Source organism: Polypterus senegalus, unplaced genomic scaffold (assembly GCF_016835505.1).
Source record: "Polypterus senegalus isolate Bchr_013 unplaced genomic scaffold, ASM1683550v1 scaffold_2789, whole genome shotgun sequence".
NCBI classification, from domain to species: domain Eukaryota; kingdom Metazoa; phylum Chordata; class Cladistia; order Polypteriformes; family Polypteridae; genus Polypterus; species Polypterus senegalus.
In genome coordinates this window covers 6,519-23,413 of record NW_024384274.1, presented here as the reverse complement: position 1 = coordinate 23,413, position 16,895 = coordinate 6,519, and the positions used below count along the sequence as shown (strand labels likewise).

Here is a 16,895-nt window from a genome sequence, read left to right as displayed (position 1 = left end):
ATCTGCCCAGATACAACCAACTGATCAACTGGCCCACATGTGAGGGCAGAACATTGGATCACTTTCACACTAACATTAAAGGGGCATTTTACCATTTCTCCTGTGCACCTCTTGGCCACTCTGACCATGCCATGATTTGTTCCCAGTGTAGCGGACGGTCGGGCCCTTATCCTTATGAAAGGCCCAGGAGAGAGTGTACTTCCAGGACAGTTTCTACCACGGAGCAACTGAGGGGCAGCTCTGTGGTTTCAGAAGGGCCTTGAGCCACTAGCAAAAGCTCATTGGGCACCTGGAGTCCTTCCGGGGTGGCATATAATATGGAGCCAGTCACCAACACCGGGAGGAAGAGGACAAAGCCTGTGTGGAGGGCTGAAGGGGTGACAATGGGACTGTGGTGGTGCTTTGCTGTACTGTTTTGTGCTGTGGGGAGCAGAGCCAAGTGCTACCCGCTGTAAATAAAAGTGAGTGTTGTGTGCTGAACCCGTGTCCTGCCTGTTTGTGTTGGGGTACTCACCCGGGCATCACATCAGCTGTAAACAGAAAGTGGAACCATCAAAGCTCACCAGGACTGTTAGCCACAGTTGGACTCCTAAGGGTGTTGGAAGGCTGATGGACTGTTTAGGATTCACTGATTGGAAAGCCATGGAAAGGCTGGTTTAGCAGCAGAGGTGAATATGCTGATATTGTAACATCTTACATCTCCTTTTGTGAAGATGTGTGTCTCCCTAAGAAGTCCATTGTGAGATACAACAATGACAAGCTGCTGTTCACCAAGGAGCTGAGGGTTATCAGAGCTGCTAAGGCCCAGACACACAGGTCTGGAAAGAGGAAGGAATATAAATCTGCAAAGTGGCAGTTTAATAAAGTTCTGAGAGCTACAAAAACAGATCAGATCAGCTGGGGAAAGACTTTAACAGAAATAGGCAGGCAGTGTGGGTTCTCTAGAAAAAACTTACAAATCCAAAGCAAAAGAGCTCCCAGGCCTCATTCTCCTCCATTTTAGATAATCAGCTGAATGAGTTTTATTGCTGGGCTGACAAGGAAATGAGGCCCTGCTTGGACTCTGACCCTTCTCCTTCTATATCAACAGTACCCCCTCTCCCTCTCACAACTATTTCAGTGTCACCCCCTCAGACCCCCTTCACTAAAGTCCAATTCACCTTCTTTAATTTCCCTCCCCAGTCATTCCTCTCCACCCCACCCTGGAGGTACAAAAACCTTTTTAGGAAATGGAGTATCAGGAAAGCAGCAGACCCTGAGGAGTCCCACCTGGTACTCTTAGACCAGTAAGCCCCTGTCTTTACTGACATATTTAATATTCCCTGATGCTGGGCAAAGTTCCGGGCTGCTTTAAGGTAGCCTTTATCATTCCAGTTCACAAGAAGGATAAAACCTCTGAACTTAGAGAGGCCTGAGGTACTCAAGACACAAGTGATCAGAACACAAAGAACCTCCGCTCAGTTTAATGAGAGCACTTAGTACTTGTGGATCTCAAGTTACTACAGAGGACTGCTAAGAACAGCTGAGGACAGACTTCATCGGTGTGTCTCTGCACTCCATACAAGACACCTACAGCACACACAACCTTCACAAGACATCCAGCATTGTGACTGACCCCTCACACCCAGCACATGGGCTCTTTGAGCTCCTGACGTCTAGCAAATGGGCATTGCAGTATCCGAGTCAGATCATCCAGACTGTGTGACAGTTTCTTACTCCCCATGCTGTCCGACTCCTTTTATGTCTGAGCTCCTCCCACTACTCGATGTTGAACTCCGAACTGTTACCTTTACACTATTTGCACATTTAAAAACTTTGTAAATCAAATGTACACATGGCTCTTTTTGAGTGATAAACAGTTACTAAATTTTTGATGTACATTTGTTTTCTTCTTATATTTCACCTTTATAACACAGTAATGTCTCCTCCACTGTTAAGCTGTTACTGATCCAGTTAGAACAGATCTGCCTAGAACTTGTCCTACCATTGTCATATCAGTTTACTGCACACTGTCTTGTCTGTTTGCACTGCATGTTGTATTTGCCCAAAGATTTAGATGTCAGTCACACATCAGGACACGGATTTGATCAACAAGGTATACAATCTATGATCACAGGTTGGCAATCGGAATGTACCAAGTCAAAGAAGAAAAGGTCAGACAAGATGAATAAATCTCAATTCTTTATTTATTCAGGTTATATTACAATGGCACAGATGCACAAGCAGCACACTCATGTGATTCACTCAGCTCCTTGAGGTTGTTCATCTTGCCCTTTGACCCTGTGACAGTCTCCTGTCTCACTATCACCCCTCACTCCTTCTCTACTTCTTTCACTTCCTTTTATGGAAGATAAAATTTGATGTATTAGCAGTATTAGCATAAATAGACATAAAAGTAATTAACAGCTTCTAAAACATTAGATTAAGCATAAATTAGAATGTTAAGCAAATAAGATAGGTCAAGCAAATGGTTAACTAAAAATCAGTCATATTGCATTTTCTAGTAAAAAGGAAAATTACCAGTATTAAGAAGGGAAGGACAGAATAGAAAGAGAATGATGCACAGAAACTATCGAGGACAGAAGAAGGGGGAGCATGCGTCTGTGTTCGAAAGTCAGAAAGCTGAGAAAGCGATATCAGTAAAAATAGTCCCTAGTAGGCACGTAAGAAGCCAGCTGGAATAGTGAATCAGCAGAGATGGCAAAGCGGCATTGCTGCCATGGTCAGAAATGATGTAATGTATGGAAAATAACCAAATATATTCTAGCATAAATAAGTTTAGAAAATTATACTAGCATTTAACCTTAATGCAAAATTAAATGTAAATCGAGCACGCTAAGCAAATGATTAAATAAAGGCACATGCCATATTTAATTTTAAATTAAAGCTTAGCTTTGACCACCAAATAGACTAGGAAGGGAAAATGATGAGAGGAAGCCCATAAAAGGACGAAAGGCCTTGGTCAGTGAAAAGAAATAACCAAAAACAAGAAACTAAAATGGACAATAGACAGTGAAATACCAGGGGAAGTCATGAGATAAAAAGTTTTCTCATGAGAACTCAAGGTATCGGCTGGACAGAGCAGGGGAGTCAGAGAGAAAGAGCAAATGAGCTAATTTGGCGAGTTGAGTGTCTGAAATGACTATATAAGTTTGGAGTCCTGAACTGTTTGGGGCTCAGCTCAATTTGGCCGTATTGGGTTGAGTCTGTGTTATTATTATGGTTATTTTATTGCAATAAAACAATAGACTCTGTTTGCTTACCTTGAGTCTCCTAATAGTCTTCATTTCAGGTAAAAAGCCTTCTGGTGTCAATTTTTCGCCACAACACTTTTAACTCCCATCAGGCTCCAAGATGACCAATTTAGAACTCACAGTCTCCACCTGCTGCTTAGGCCTGTAATACAGGCGGTCAAACTGGACCTTAATCTGCCTGTTTATACAGACTGACATCAGGTAACATGCAGAATATTCAGGGTCCTGAGGAAATTGGGAATTAGGGTTAGATAAAAGTGTTCACAGGTGTCACTTGTGATTGGTATAATCTTTGATGTGACATCAAGTGCCTCGGTAAAATACCAAACTCCATCAGTGTGCCCAATACCTGAGAGACCAGTGAGTCCTCATCTTCAGATATTCACAGACAATTTATTCAGAGGAGACAAACCCCTTGAGTGACCAAATGAAAAGAATGGGCAAAAGATATCTGATGAGGGGACAGCAGTCTAGATACCTTTGTCACTCGTACACATGTCTGTCAATCGCTCTTTATACTGAGGCCTTTATAAAGCCTTTCATTTGTGCTGCTCCAGCGAGTCCATGTGTTTTTCTTTCCTAACAGGTGACATTTAGACGACACAACAGATATTGATGTCCCAGCCTTTAATATATGGACTTTAGCAAGAAAAAGTAAGTGACCCCTTTGGATTTCCATGGATTTGATTTCCACTAAAATGTGCTCTGATCTTCATCTATGTCACAATTCATAGTGAAACAGATTTTGACTAAATTAATAACACATAAACTGTTCTACTTTCCATGTTCTTATTGAGCACATTGAGCCGTCATTAGACAGTGCAGACTGGACAAGGTAAGAGATCCTCAGTGTTAGTGACTTCTCCTAAAGCTAAATGGAGGAAGGTGTTTCAATAAAGAGGATGAAATTATAAGCCTGGCAACAGACAATTCTGCTCTCTTCAAGTTAAAGTGGTTAGTATGAACCTCACCTCAATCCAAACAAATGTCACAGGATCTTAAAAGACTCGTTATGGAAATGCACGAAGCTGTAAAGGCTACACAAGCATTGCTAAAGACCTGGTTGCTCATCAATCCACGGTAAGATAAAATGTCTACAAATGGAGGGAATTCAGGAATGTAGTTACTTTCTAGGAGAGTCCATGATGTAACAATCACTCCAACAGCCCAAATGGCAAACCTGAAAGAGGTGCAAAAGAACCCAAGGATAACAGAGACAGGTCTACAGAATGTGAAAGTCTAGTTTAAGTGCCGACCATCAGAAAGCCACTAACAAGAATGGTGTTCATGGATGAACTCCAGGAAAAGGAAACACTGCTGTCAAAAAAGAATTGCAGCAAATCTTAAGATTGCTCAGGACCACTTGAATGTTTCACAATGATCCTTGGACAATGTTAAATGGACAGCTTAGACAAAAGTTGATCTTTCTGGAACAAATGCACAATGCTAGGTTTGGTGAAAGAGGGCTCTGCACACCAACACCAAAGCCTTATCCCAACTGCAATACAAAGTAGAAGGAGAATCGAAGAATTGGGCCTGCTTTGCAAATTCATAGCCTGGACACAATGCAAATAATAAGGGAACAAAGAATTCAAAAGTATATCAAGAAATGTAAGGGCAGCAGTCTATGACCTCAAGCCTAAGTGAGGTTGGGTGATGCAGCAAGACAATGACTCAAAGCAAACAAGTACATCAACTAAAAAATGGCTGATAAAGAAGTTAGACCAAGTCAGAATCCTGACCATAACCCCTCTGAGATGATCAGCATGAGCTGAAGAGAGCAGAAAACCAAGAAATACTGAGGAAGTGAAACAGGTTTGTAGGGAGGGATGGTACATAAGTCATCCCAAACATTACACAGGTCTTATAAGTAAGAAAATGAAATGTTTGGTGGAGGTTGTGGTAGGTAAAGGTTTGGTGGAGGTTGTGGTAGGTAAAGATCAAAATAAATAAATAAAATTTTGTTGGTTAGTTTTGCCAGTCTGTACTGTGAATGATCACTCAGTGTGCCTAACAAAGACATGGAAAGTGCAACAGTTTGTGTGATTTTAGTTTAGCCATATTATGATTGTCTAGAATTGGGACTTTGAAGGTTAGATGACATTTTAGTAGGAATTAATGCAGAAATCCAAGGAATTCCAAAGGTTTTACATACCTCTTCTTGTAAATGTAGTTGTAATCAACAGAGAACCCTGCTGGTCAGACTGCTATTTGTAGATCTGAGGGGTCACTGCACCTCACAATGACACACACACACCTCATTGGCTACTCAAAGATTAAATCAAACCCAATTTTAATGGAAACCCTGACATCGGCACTCACCCTGCATTCTCCTCCCTAAATTCAGTCACATAAGGGCTTCTCCGCACCCATCCTGTGAAATTAATTTTGACACTAAACTGGAGAAATCATACGACGATAGGAGGGAAGTACTGGTCAGTGGTCACCTGCTGTCGGCTGGCAGATTGTTACACTGGAGTCACAACCAAGCAAAAACCCTGGATAGAGGGGCTCAGTGAAGGAGGTGTTGAACCTGTGCAGGAGGGTCATTGTGTGTGTGACAGAGAGCCAGCAGGCCAGTGCAGATACACACACCTATTCTGGGGCTGTAGGGGGCGCTGATTACAGTGTCTTTGTTATTGTGACACACAGAGTACTCAGAATTCGAACAGAACAAACTCCAGGACTTGTCGTTGTGTCCAAGGCAGTCCAAACCATATCCTTTCCTTCTCATTCCTTTATATGCGACTCCAATCCTCAGACTTTCACCAGTACACTCCACCTCCCAGTAACAGCGAGTCCCAGTCAGAGCCTCTCTGCACAGAACTTGAGGCCAGCAGTCAAACCTCTCAGGATGATTGGGGTATTTGGTCTTTGTCCTGTCATGTGTCACCTCCTTGTTCCCATCAGACAGACAGAGCCATCTGTGGACTGTGTTGATGTCCAGTGTGAGGGGACAGAAGTCTGAAAGGGAGAAAAGAAAACGAGTGAGGAAATCTGGGGTGTGTAGCGGTTGGGGGAGCATAACAGACAATTAACAAGAACCAATCAGGAACTGCTGACGAGACTCCAATGTGCTGTCGATAGTAAAGAGCTCATCTGATTGGACAGAATCCTGTGAGAAATTTAAAAAGAAATAACAAAAAGATGATAACAGGCAACAAAGGCGAAGACAGGCAAGCCATACATTTGGAAAGAAGTCTCAATCGTCAGGAATTACGATAAACTCCATAAGATCACCGTTGAGGCCGGAGTTTTAATAGACAAGTCAGTGAGGAAAATGTCTGACATTTTTAAATTGTCAACTCAATGTGCTCTGTACATGACCACAACACTTACTGGAATTTCTATTATTTTCAAAAATAGTCACAATTCACTTTGATCTTTATTTTACCATTGATTTTCTTTATGAATATGAATACTGTATGTTAATGGTAATGGATTTTGAAAATTGTGTTTCTAGCAGTTTGGGCTTCATTCATTAGATGAAATCCACAATAATTATTACAGTATTATCTATACTAATAAAAGGCAAAGCCCTCACTCACTCACTGACTCACTCACTCACTCACTTACTCACTCACTCACTCACTCATCACTAATTCTCCAACTTCCCGTGGGTGGAAGGCTGAAATTTGGCAGGTTCATTCCTTACAGCTTCCTTACAAAAGTTGGGCAGGTTTTATATCGAAATTCTACACGTAATGGTCATAACTGGAAGCTGTTTTCTCCATTTACTGTAATGGAGATGAGCTTGAACGCCGTGGGGGAGTTTCGTGTGACATCATCACGCCTCCCACGTAATCCGCAGTACATAGAAAACCAGGAAGACCTCAAAAAGCGCTGAAGAAAACATGCATTATATAATTGAGAAGGCAGCTAAACAATAAGAAGCGGCGAGTGACATATACAACCATATTCATGAGTTCTGCTACTTGGAAACAAAGCACGATGTAAACCTACACTTTAAATTAAGTTCATAGACAGGCTGCCGCTGGCGTTTGTAATTTAGTGCCTGCCCATATAAGGCCGTCCGTCAGCGGCAATCCAATAGCAAACTGCCACTAAATATTCACGGGTGAAGGACTGTGCTTATGGAGAGGAAGATGAGATGGTCAGGGTGGTGTTTGACACAAACTCAGCGAAACTGCGAGAGAAAGTTTTAAGTGCCAGGACTAAGGTAACATTAAATACAGCCATGGACATAGCACGAGATGGCACCAGCACAGCTGGGAACCTTCGATGCATGTACACCGAGCGGCTCACGTGAACTGGCGAGTGCACAGATAAAAGCAACAGTTCCAAAGAGGGCTGAACAAAACCGAATTACACAATTGAAAAGGCAGCAAAAAATATGAAGCGTCTGATACATACAAGCATATTCATAAATCCAGCTACTGCGGAAACAAAGCACACGTTGGAAAAAGTCAATGTCCCGCTAAAGGAAGACAGTGTAAAAAACCCGTGCATGCAGTGTGTCAGGTCTCAGATAAAGAAGAAGACGAGCTGTTTATTGATGCAGTAAGAAACGAATCGATGAATGAAACCTGTCATCTTTACAGCGATTGACAAACACGGAATGTAACTTGAACACAACACATCCTACAAATACGAACCTGATTGAAAGAAATAATGATAATCAAATCCTTGATGACAGCAACACTCAGTAACACTCACAAAACAAATACTGTATATTGACAGTCATGTTACGTTATTTTTAAAATGTTCCCTTTTCTTTTCTAGCTTTTTAACACACTACTTCTCCACTGCGATCGCGCGGGTATATATATATGTATATATATATATCCGATCTACATACTCGAATAATGGATACTTTATTCGCCATCAATGATTGTTTTGGTAAAGCCATACTCAGTGTATTCATTAGATGAGCGGTAAAAAGTAAGAGCGAGGGAGGATGCAGGCTGTAGTGCGGCGTCAACTCTATCTGAATTGCGATCACATTTGAAAAAATATATCTTTTCAAGTTCTATTTAGTCCATATGTGTCAAACTCAAGGGATGGGCCACATCCGGCGTGTAATTATATCCGCCCCGAGATCATTTTATATACTGTATTATTGTTATTAATGGCCGGGTATATGAAGCGCTGGTAACACAATAAACTACAGATCCCATAATGCAGCGCTTCAGCTGCCTTGCCAACACTTACCGCGTTAATCAAGTCTAGCTTATGATGCTGCAAGTTATTGCGAAGCTAGCTCACACGATGCTGAAGAGAAAAGTTGATTCTGAAAATAGAGCCTTTAAAAACCGATGGGGGGCTGAGTATATGTTTACTGAACCCGTGTGTCTCATTTGTGGAGCTAATGTGGCTGTAATTACAGAATTTAATCTAAGACGGCACTATGAGACAAAACATCAGGGTAACCTGAATGCAATGCAGAAGATACAGAAAGCAGAAGAATTAAATAAGAATCTGACACTTCAGCGGACGTTTTACCCGTGCACAATCACAAAGTGATTTCAAGTGAAGCTGCTTTTATGGGAGACACAAATGCACCAGTGCACCTTGCCCCACTTTCCCTGTTGCCAAGTAATGTTAAACCAAGTCGTCACTACGGTGTTCCCAAATACGCACTTTGCTGATAAACTGAGCGCACTGAGTTTGCACGGCGCTTTGGTGACTTTGAAGAACAAAAAAAGTCCGTCTACATGCGGCTCGAACCTTGTGCATGTTTGGTAGCACATATCTGTGTGAGAAGCTCTTCTCAGTGATAAAGACTAACAAAACAGCACACAGGAGTCGCCTCACTGATGAGCACCTGCAATCCATCCTGAGAATCTCCACAACACAGAACCTCACACCAAACAGAAACGAACCTGTGCCAAAAAAGATGCCAGGCGTCCAGCTCTAAAATGACATATGAGCAAAGACAACTGCATGATTTGATTTGTTATTGCTGAAAGGAACACATTTTATTTATATTTCCAGGTTTTGTTATGCAGCATGTTCATATTTGAATTTGTATAATTTTGACAGGATATATTTTTATGGAGAGCAAAATATTATAAGTTGTTTAAGGTTTGAGTTGATTTATTCAGGAATAATATTCCTGTCTGTTTTTACCATTCCTACCAAAGATATTTCTGTCGACTAAATAAAAATTCCTTCTATTTAAAATTTAAATAGAACTTGAACAAATACGATAGTTCATAATATCCACGCAGACTTGCACGTAAGAGCGGAGTCATCCGTTTTAACAAGCAGCGTATTGCACTGATACGAAATAGCTGTGTGTGTATATATGTAGATATGTATGTATATGTATATATATGTTTATATATGTGTGTGTATGTATGTATGTGTGTATGTATATGTATGTGTATATATGTAGATATATATATGTATGTATATATGTGTATATGTATAGATATGTATATATATATGTTTATGTGTGTGTGTGTAAATATATATATATATATGACAACAACACTCATCACTCACAACAGTGACAAAACAATTACATTGACAATCATGTTACGTTATTTTCAAAATGTTTCCTTTTCTTTTCATTGCTTCTTTAACACACTACTTCTCCGCTGGCTGGTATTTTACTAGTCATTGATATTTTTAAAGGTGAACAAGCAAAATAGAAAAACATGCAGTATGGAGAAACTAGAAAATAAAAAGTGCAGTAAAGTATACATTAAAAGAGGCCAAAATAAAGAACATAAACAAGAATGCATTTCTAGTAGAGCTGAAAATCACACAAGTAATGTCTCAGTTGGCTTGAACTGGCCTTGTTCATTCACTAATGAGATGAGAAAAAAATGGATGTAGGACTTGGCGTAGTCGGCAGGATTTCATTTGATGTTTTTGTGTTTTTAACTTCCTGTGAATTCAATTGACTCTTCAGATTGATTGATTCAGGTCCAACAGACTGCTTTGGTACATCACAGTCCTGAATCTCTTTTCCCATTATGCACCTGTCACAGGACCCCATCACTTTCATTTAATCAGTCACACAACACTCACACGGCACTTTCTGCTGGTCACAGTTTCATATCATACGTTTTGACTGAGATATTAAAGAGAAATGATTTCTATTGTGATGACCCATTTAATCAAAGTACAGACTCACTTTGTAAAAACTCCTCTCTGCTCTGAGGTTCAGGAGGCTGTAGGTTGAAAACTTAAGCTTCACGACCTGAAAATAAAAAAGAAAAGAGAAGAATGGAAACTGTGAAGATGACATTTTGTAATGGTAGTAAAATTCTGAAACACATTTTAAAATGAACTGCAGAAAAAAACACAAAATGACCAGCAGATAAAGCAGACAACATAATCACACAATGACAATGGATAAAGACCTGCCTTTTTGTGAAATTAAAAACATTTTTAATTAATTTATTATTTTAACTCATTAAATCTGTGAATGTAATTAAAAGAAGGTTTTAAAAACATTTATAAATTCATCTGAGTGTCATCAGTCTACACAGTAAAGATGATATTACATTTCAGAGTGATATCTTAAAATGGCAAACAGAACCAAAACACCGATGGCCACAACATCAGACCCTGAGGACGGGAGGAATTGGGAGTTCTGTAAATAATAAAAATGAGTTGATAAATAAGAAGTAAATCACATAAGGACAGTGTCTGACAAGCCAGCTAAATCTCAAAGGCTAAAATGCTAAAATATTAGAAATGGTGGAGTTTACTGCATTGTGTTAAATCAGAATGTCATTTATAACGTGAGTTACAGCAGTATCTGAATTGGCTCCAGGTAGTAAGGCACAGTTAGGTTTATCTTGATTTAATTTGTTGTAGATAACATTTGAGTGGCTTTATTACCTGATTATAAATCTGATTTCATTAGCATTTTTAACAACAGCTGTTTAGAAGGCATCAGAGAGAAAGACTTTATATAAAGATTTGGTAGTAAACACCCTGTGACCCTGTAGTTAGGATATAGCGGGTTGGATAATGGATGGATGGATGGTAATGACACTATATATGAGTAAAAAACATAACAGCAGGCTCCTTTTAATATATCTCACCTCTCTGTGTCCTCTTATTGGCACTCTGGTGACTCTGAAAAGATGCTCCACCTGATGGCGTCCATGTGATGATGTCTTCCTGGCTGATCTTCCACACTCTTCATCAGACATGACACCTCCTCTCAGGTCCTCAGAAGAGAAATCAGCAGTGAGAGTGAAGCTGAGTGAGTCTCCCTCATCAGGAGATTATTAGGAGAGACAAGGAAATGAGATTATATTCAAGAGAAACAAAGAGAGATTGATCTAAGAAGAAGCTCTTCACATTTATGTACTTGTGTAGTGGACATTCAAATTGATTTTTGAAAGGGTGATCACCTTTATTTAATTCATTGGTTATTTATGACATTATTTCAGTACAGTGGAGCATAGGAGCTTATCGACTTTGGCTTTCAGTAAGCATTTCACACAGGACTCCATGATGGGTGACTCATTAGACTGTAGGGGACTGAATGGGCAGCAGGCAGGATGGTGTAGAACTGATCCAGAAACCAAGACATCATGTTGTGAAGAACTTTGGAAGATTTAAAGTCAAAATTGGAGATTGCTTTTTACAGTTTTTCGGTATTATCTTTATAATATAGATGAAATAATTAAATTAAATATAGAAACTTACACTCATTGAAGGAAAGCTGTTAATTATAATTATACAATTAAAGGTCTGCAGGTCAAAAGTGTCACTAGTGGGGAAGACCTGGAAAAAGTTATATCCTCATCACTGTTTTCAACTGACAGGATAGAGAGGGCTAGTGGGAAGTTGAATTATATGAAGTTTATCTAATCTAATCTAATCTAATCTAATCTAATCTAATCTAATCTGTTGTCACTGATGGGAGCCTGAGGAGCATCAAAGCTAACCATATCTTCTCTTTCCATTCCCTAGTTTACTGAAACACCCCTTGAGGGCAACTTGGCCACGCCACCCACTGAAGTAAGCCACACCCCTTAAGGTTGGATGGTATAAAGATGAGTGATCATGGAAGGTGGCTTTTCATTTGAAGCAGACCCGCTAGAGAGAGCTGATTGTTTCCATAAGCCATTGAGGCTAACAAGGCCGTTATTACACCTGTTTTCAGTTATGCCATTGTGTGCTCATTTTGTTCTTTGTTTTGGACGATTGCACTACATGGGGTTGCCCAATTAGCACCCTAAATTTTCTTTGGCTCTCCGGCCCCTACTTACCACCTCCACCTTCCACACTATATAGTGCCCACAATTTGTGGTGAATAAACCAAAAAGGGAATCTCCTAAGCTCTACAACACATGTGTGATTCCACATCAGTAACACTGGATGCAGTTTTGGTCTCCATATTAGAGAAATGATGTAACAGCACGAGAACGCTTTAGAGACAAGACTGGACTGTGGGTTTGACCTATGAAGAAATACTGAAGGATTTGAATTTTGCTTTAGAATTTTGCATTTTCATCATGAAAGTGATATCAAGTATAAATCGTAGGATTCTAAATATGCAGAGAGTTGGAATATCATAAATGTAATGTGCTCTGTTGGTGATCTGTTGCTGTTTGCCGCTGCTGTCAGGTCAGGAGGAAGCCCTAGAAAAAAAGATGGCACAGAAGACGGTATGCAAGACTTTTTAAAATGTATCGTGTCATTACGATGGGAATATGTGTCACCTGAATATAAAAGCACCACGAATGTATTTGTATGTCAAATTTTGCTTCACCACATCAACCATTCATCAAACATCGAAGCGCGCACATCGATCTCGTAGGATCTGCTTTCTGTCACATGTAGATAGTAACCAGAGACTCTGACGTCACATTCCAACTTTTAGCACATTGCACCCTGACTTTTTGCTAGAACTGCAACTCGTTTCCAGCATTCCCAGCGTTCATTTGATGTATTCTCTGAGCAGATCCTCAGAAATTAATGTGACGCGATGCACAAGTTGCAGTACCAGCAAAAGTTGGGTGGCGCGCAGTGTGCTAAAAGTTGGAATGTGACGCCAGAGTCTCTGCTGACTATCTACATGTGACAGAAAGTTGCTGGATCCTATGGGATCGATGTGCACGCCTTCAATGTTTGCTGAATGGTTCGGCTGTGGTGAAGCAAAATGTTGACATACAGATGCATTCGGGTGCTTTACATTTAAGTGTCACATATTCCTGATCGAATGACACAATACATTTTAAAAGTCTCACATACCATCTTTTGTGCTGCCTTTTTTTGCCACTTCACAACAGCAACATAATGCACAGCCACAGAGAAAAAATTAAGGACACGGTGAAAACGTGTATTTTGTGATTAAAGTGGAAATTTCGGCTTTAATCTCGAAATGTCCACTTCAACCTCAGTAGTTTACTTCATCATTAAAGCAGACCGTCAGAAATGTCATCCCAGTTTTAATCGGTATGAGCTTCTGGGACTTCCTGCTGTGCATGTAAAAGATTTTGTGCTGTTGGGTGGATCTCAATATAATCAAAAATCAGAAAATGTGCATAAAACTTTAGTGGGGAGGCACAAAACTAATATGAAAAATGGGGCACATATGGAAAAAGCTGAGAAACACTGGTGTATAGGGTATAATCAGACAGGCCTGTAGGTATTAAACTCTAGTGCTAGTGGTTGGTCAGCGGTTTCTGGCTTAATTTCATTTCATGAACACTTTGTGTATATCCTGTATCCACATCCTTCAACGTTTCATTGCAATACTCAGCATTGTAAGTCTTTTTCCAGGGTTGATGTATTTGTATTTAATTTACTGTATTAACTCCTTATTATGCCACTAGCATTACAACTATGGCTCTTATGAGTATAACTCAGATATCATTTAGAGAATTAATGGGAACTCCAAAATATTAAGGGAGGAGACTCTAAACCAGAGGGATAGGTAAAGGTATTAACGGTTGGATGTAAGTGAAAGGCAAGAGGTGCACACTGTCTAGTGAGCTCAACCCCAAAGCTAGAGGTGTCCATCCATTTTCAGAAACTTGCAGACCTGGATGGCTAAACTCTGATAAAGTATGTAGGGATGAGGAGCCCCATATGGCCACCTCCAAACCAATCCACAGAAAGAGGGAAGTGTCATAGTCAGGGGAATCAAATGTTAGTAGAAGTGTGATGCAACTTTTCTACAAGGGCAGAAAGTCTAATATGGTGTACTGCTGTCCTCTCATGTAGGTGAATGATAGCCCTTTACAAGGGGATGGAATCCTGGTCAGGGAAGTTAGAGGAAAAGATGTCATTGTCAGTGTGCCCAGTTGTCCCTGAACAAGTGACATAAGTAAGGTCAGGCTGCCAGACTGCAGGACAAATTTAAATAGTTTGGTGCAAGGAGCAAGACTGACAAAGTTGACATCTCTGTAGTTCTTATCAGTGCAGTTAGAGTAAGGAGATTAGAGGTCTTAACACAAACTTTAAAACCTAGGGTAGGATGATGGGGTCAGGGTGGGTTTATTTGAAGTGGATGGCCAATAATATAAGATTAACTTGTATGAAACTGAAATTAATGAAACCAACAATTAAGGAAAGTTTGAGCAGCACATATCAAGAACAGGAGCATTAGTGGGCTGTAGTGATGAGTGAATATATTCTCATTGGTAGCCTTTCTCTCCATGTCCTAAAACATTGTGAAAATGTATTCTAGTGCAGAGTATTGACAGTGGGATGGTGCAGACAGACAGCACTTATAGGCACACATTGTGTTGGCTCTTCTTCTCAGGTAACACCTGGTAGTGTGGGTCCTGTGGAGCTTTGGAAAGGATACTGGTTTTAATGGAGTTGTGAAGAGTGAGCACTGATGGTGTTACCTCTGATCCCAAATGAATGGTGTGAATAAAACTGTTGTCATGGGTGTGTGTGCATGCAGTGTGTGAGGAACATGAAAGTGTGTGGAGACACATAGAAGGAGACATGAAGAATTGGGGCAACAACATTAATGTTAGTGAGTGATCAAGGTAGCTGATATTAAAATCACCTTTAGAGTCCATTACTCATTGCTTTCAGCCTCATACAACATTGACCACCCCTAACAAAGAAAATAAAAAGCATATTAAACAGATTTTGTATTTTAAAATTGTGAAATTGCAATTTCAGAATGAAAATCAGTTTACTGAAACAAAACTCTACCTTTTCACTCATTCCTAGTAAGCAGTCAGCAGGAGTTTAAAATAATATGCAACAATTCAATGAGGAAGCAAAGAAAGCAGACACATAAAATCAATAATCCAGTGGGAGGACATTAGGTCAGGACAGCTCTCCCTTAGTTACTTGTCCTTATTCGACTGTCACGCCTGTCACGCACCAGTGTCTTGATTGGACCACTCAGTGTTGAGTGACATGTTGTGCTCCCCAATTTCTCTGAACTGAAGATGCACCCCAGTGGTCTGGACTTGACGTGTTTAGTACTTTAGTACATTAGGTGGCACAATACTGGTTAATGATAGCCTGTATACAAAAAACACAAAAATAGGACATCAAGAATAAAGAATGAGCTAAATAAATTAGACTGGGAAAGTTTAGTTTGTCTAGAAATATTGTCAAGATGGCGCCACTGTTGAGGCACGCCCGTCAGCCGCTCTGGCTTTTTGTTTCTTATTAGTCCTGCTTTTTCCTCGGCTTACCTGTTCCTGTGATGCTCTTCTTGACTCGATCATTTCTTATGATCGCCTCACCCTTCTGGCTCTTCGAACGAGTGTGGGGATTTCTCAACATCTGACCCCTGAGTTCAGTCAAGCCTTTGGCCGACTGTTTGAGGAAGTCCCAGCTTTCCTCATCACTGCCTACGGCTTGGCCGGTCGCCGATGGAAACGCCGCCGCCAGGGTAAGCGCGGTGGCACCAGGGCTCGGCTCCGAGCTTCCCGGATCCTCTCTAGGAACAACTCTCCAGGCTCCCAACATGAGGTAATGTTGCCGGAATGCCATTTGCCCTCGGACGCCCGATGTACCTCCCTGCCTCGCTCCGTCACCGCCGCGGGGTGAACTTTAACAACCTACGCCGATCATGACAATATCAGCCGCCACGGCTGGTACGTCTCTGTTGACGTCCTCCCAGCCGGTTCGTTTCGCTGATAAATGCCAGATCGGTCGTGAACAAAACTTTCATCCTGAAAGACTTTTTTCTTTCTAATGGCCTGGATTTTTTATGTACCGCTGAAACCTGGTTTTACCGGGCGAGACGCCCCACTCACTGAAGTTTTGCCTCCGGATGTTCCTTTATCAACACGCCGAGAGCGCGCCGCGCGTGGCTTATTGACCTTATTTAAATCTGATTTTATTTGCAACCGCCCTTCCTTTCCCCTTTCATTTTCCCCTTCAACTTTTGAGCTCAGTATGTTTGAACTAGTCTGCTCACCGCTGCTGTGCACACTCATTTATCGCCTCCAAAATACAATAAGAACTTTTTAGATGAATTTGCAGCTTTCCTGGCTGATATTACCTACAGATATGATCGCTTCCTTTGTTTGGGTGATTTTAATGTCCATGTCTGCTGTCCCGTTAATCCTCTAGCAAAAGACTTTCTGGACATTATTGACTCCTTTGGTCTCTCTCAACTAGTGAACAGACCAACACATGGACAGGTTCACACACTGGACCTGGTTCTTTCTCGCGGTCTCAGAATCAGTGACTTGGACATTCTGCCTCCCAGCTTTTCTGATC

General features: G+C 40.8%; 1 protein-coding gene across 1 annotated transcript in view; it reads right to left on the bottom strand.

The window, feature by feature from the left end:
• The window catches only part of LOC120521919 (stonustoxin subunit beta-like), a 46,073-nt gene extending 29,913 nt beyond the window's left edge, over positions 1 to 16,160 (bottom strand). The window contains exons 1-2 of the mRNA XM_039743189.1: positions 15,860 to 16,160; positions 5,872 to 6,185 (exon numbers count right to left, since the gene is read on the bottom strand). Of these exons, the coding sequence (XP_039599123.1) occupies positions 5,872 to 6,185; positions 15,860 to 16,160 (615 nt within the window). The remainder of the gene's footprint in view (positions 1 to 5,871; positions 6,186 to 15,859) is intronic.
• Between the last annotated feature and the right edge of the window lie 735 nt (positions 16,161 to 16,895).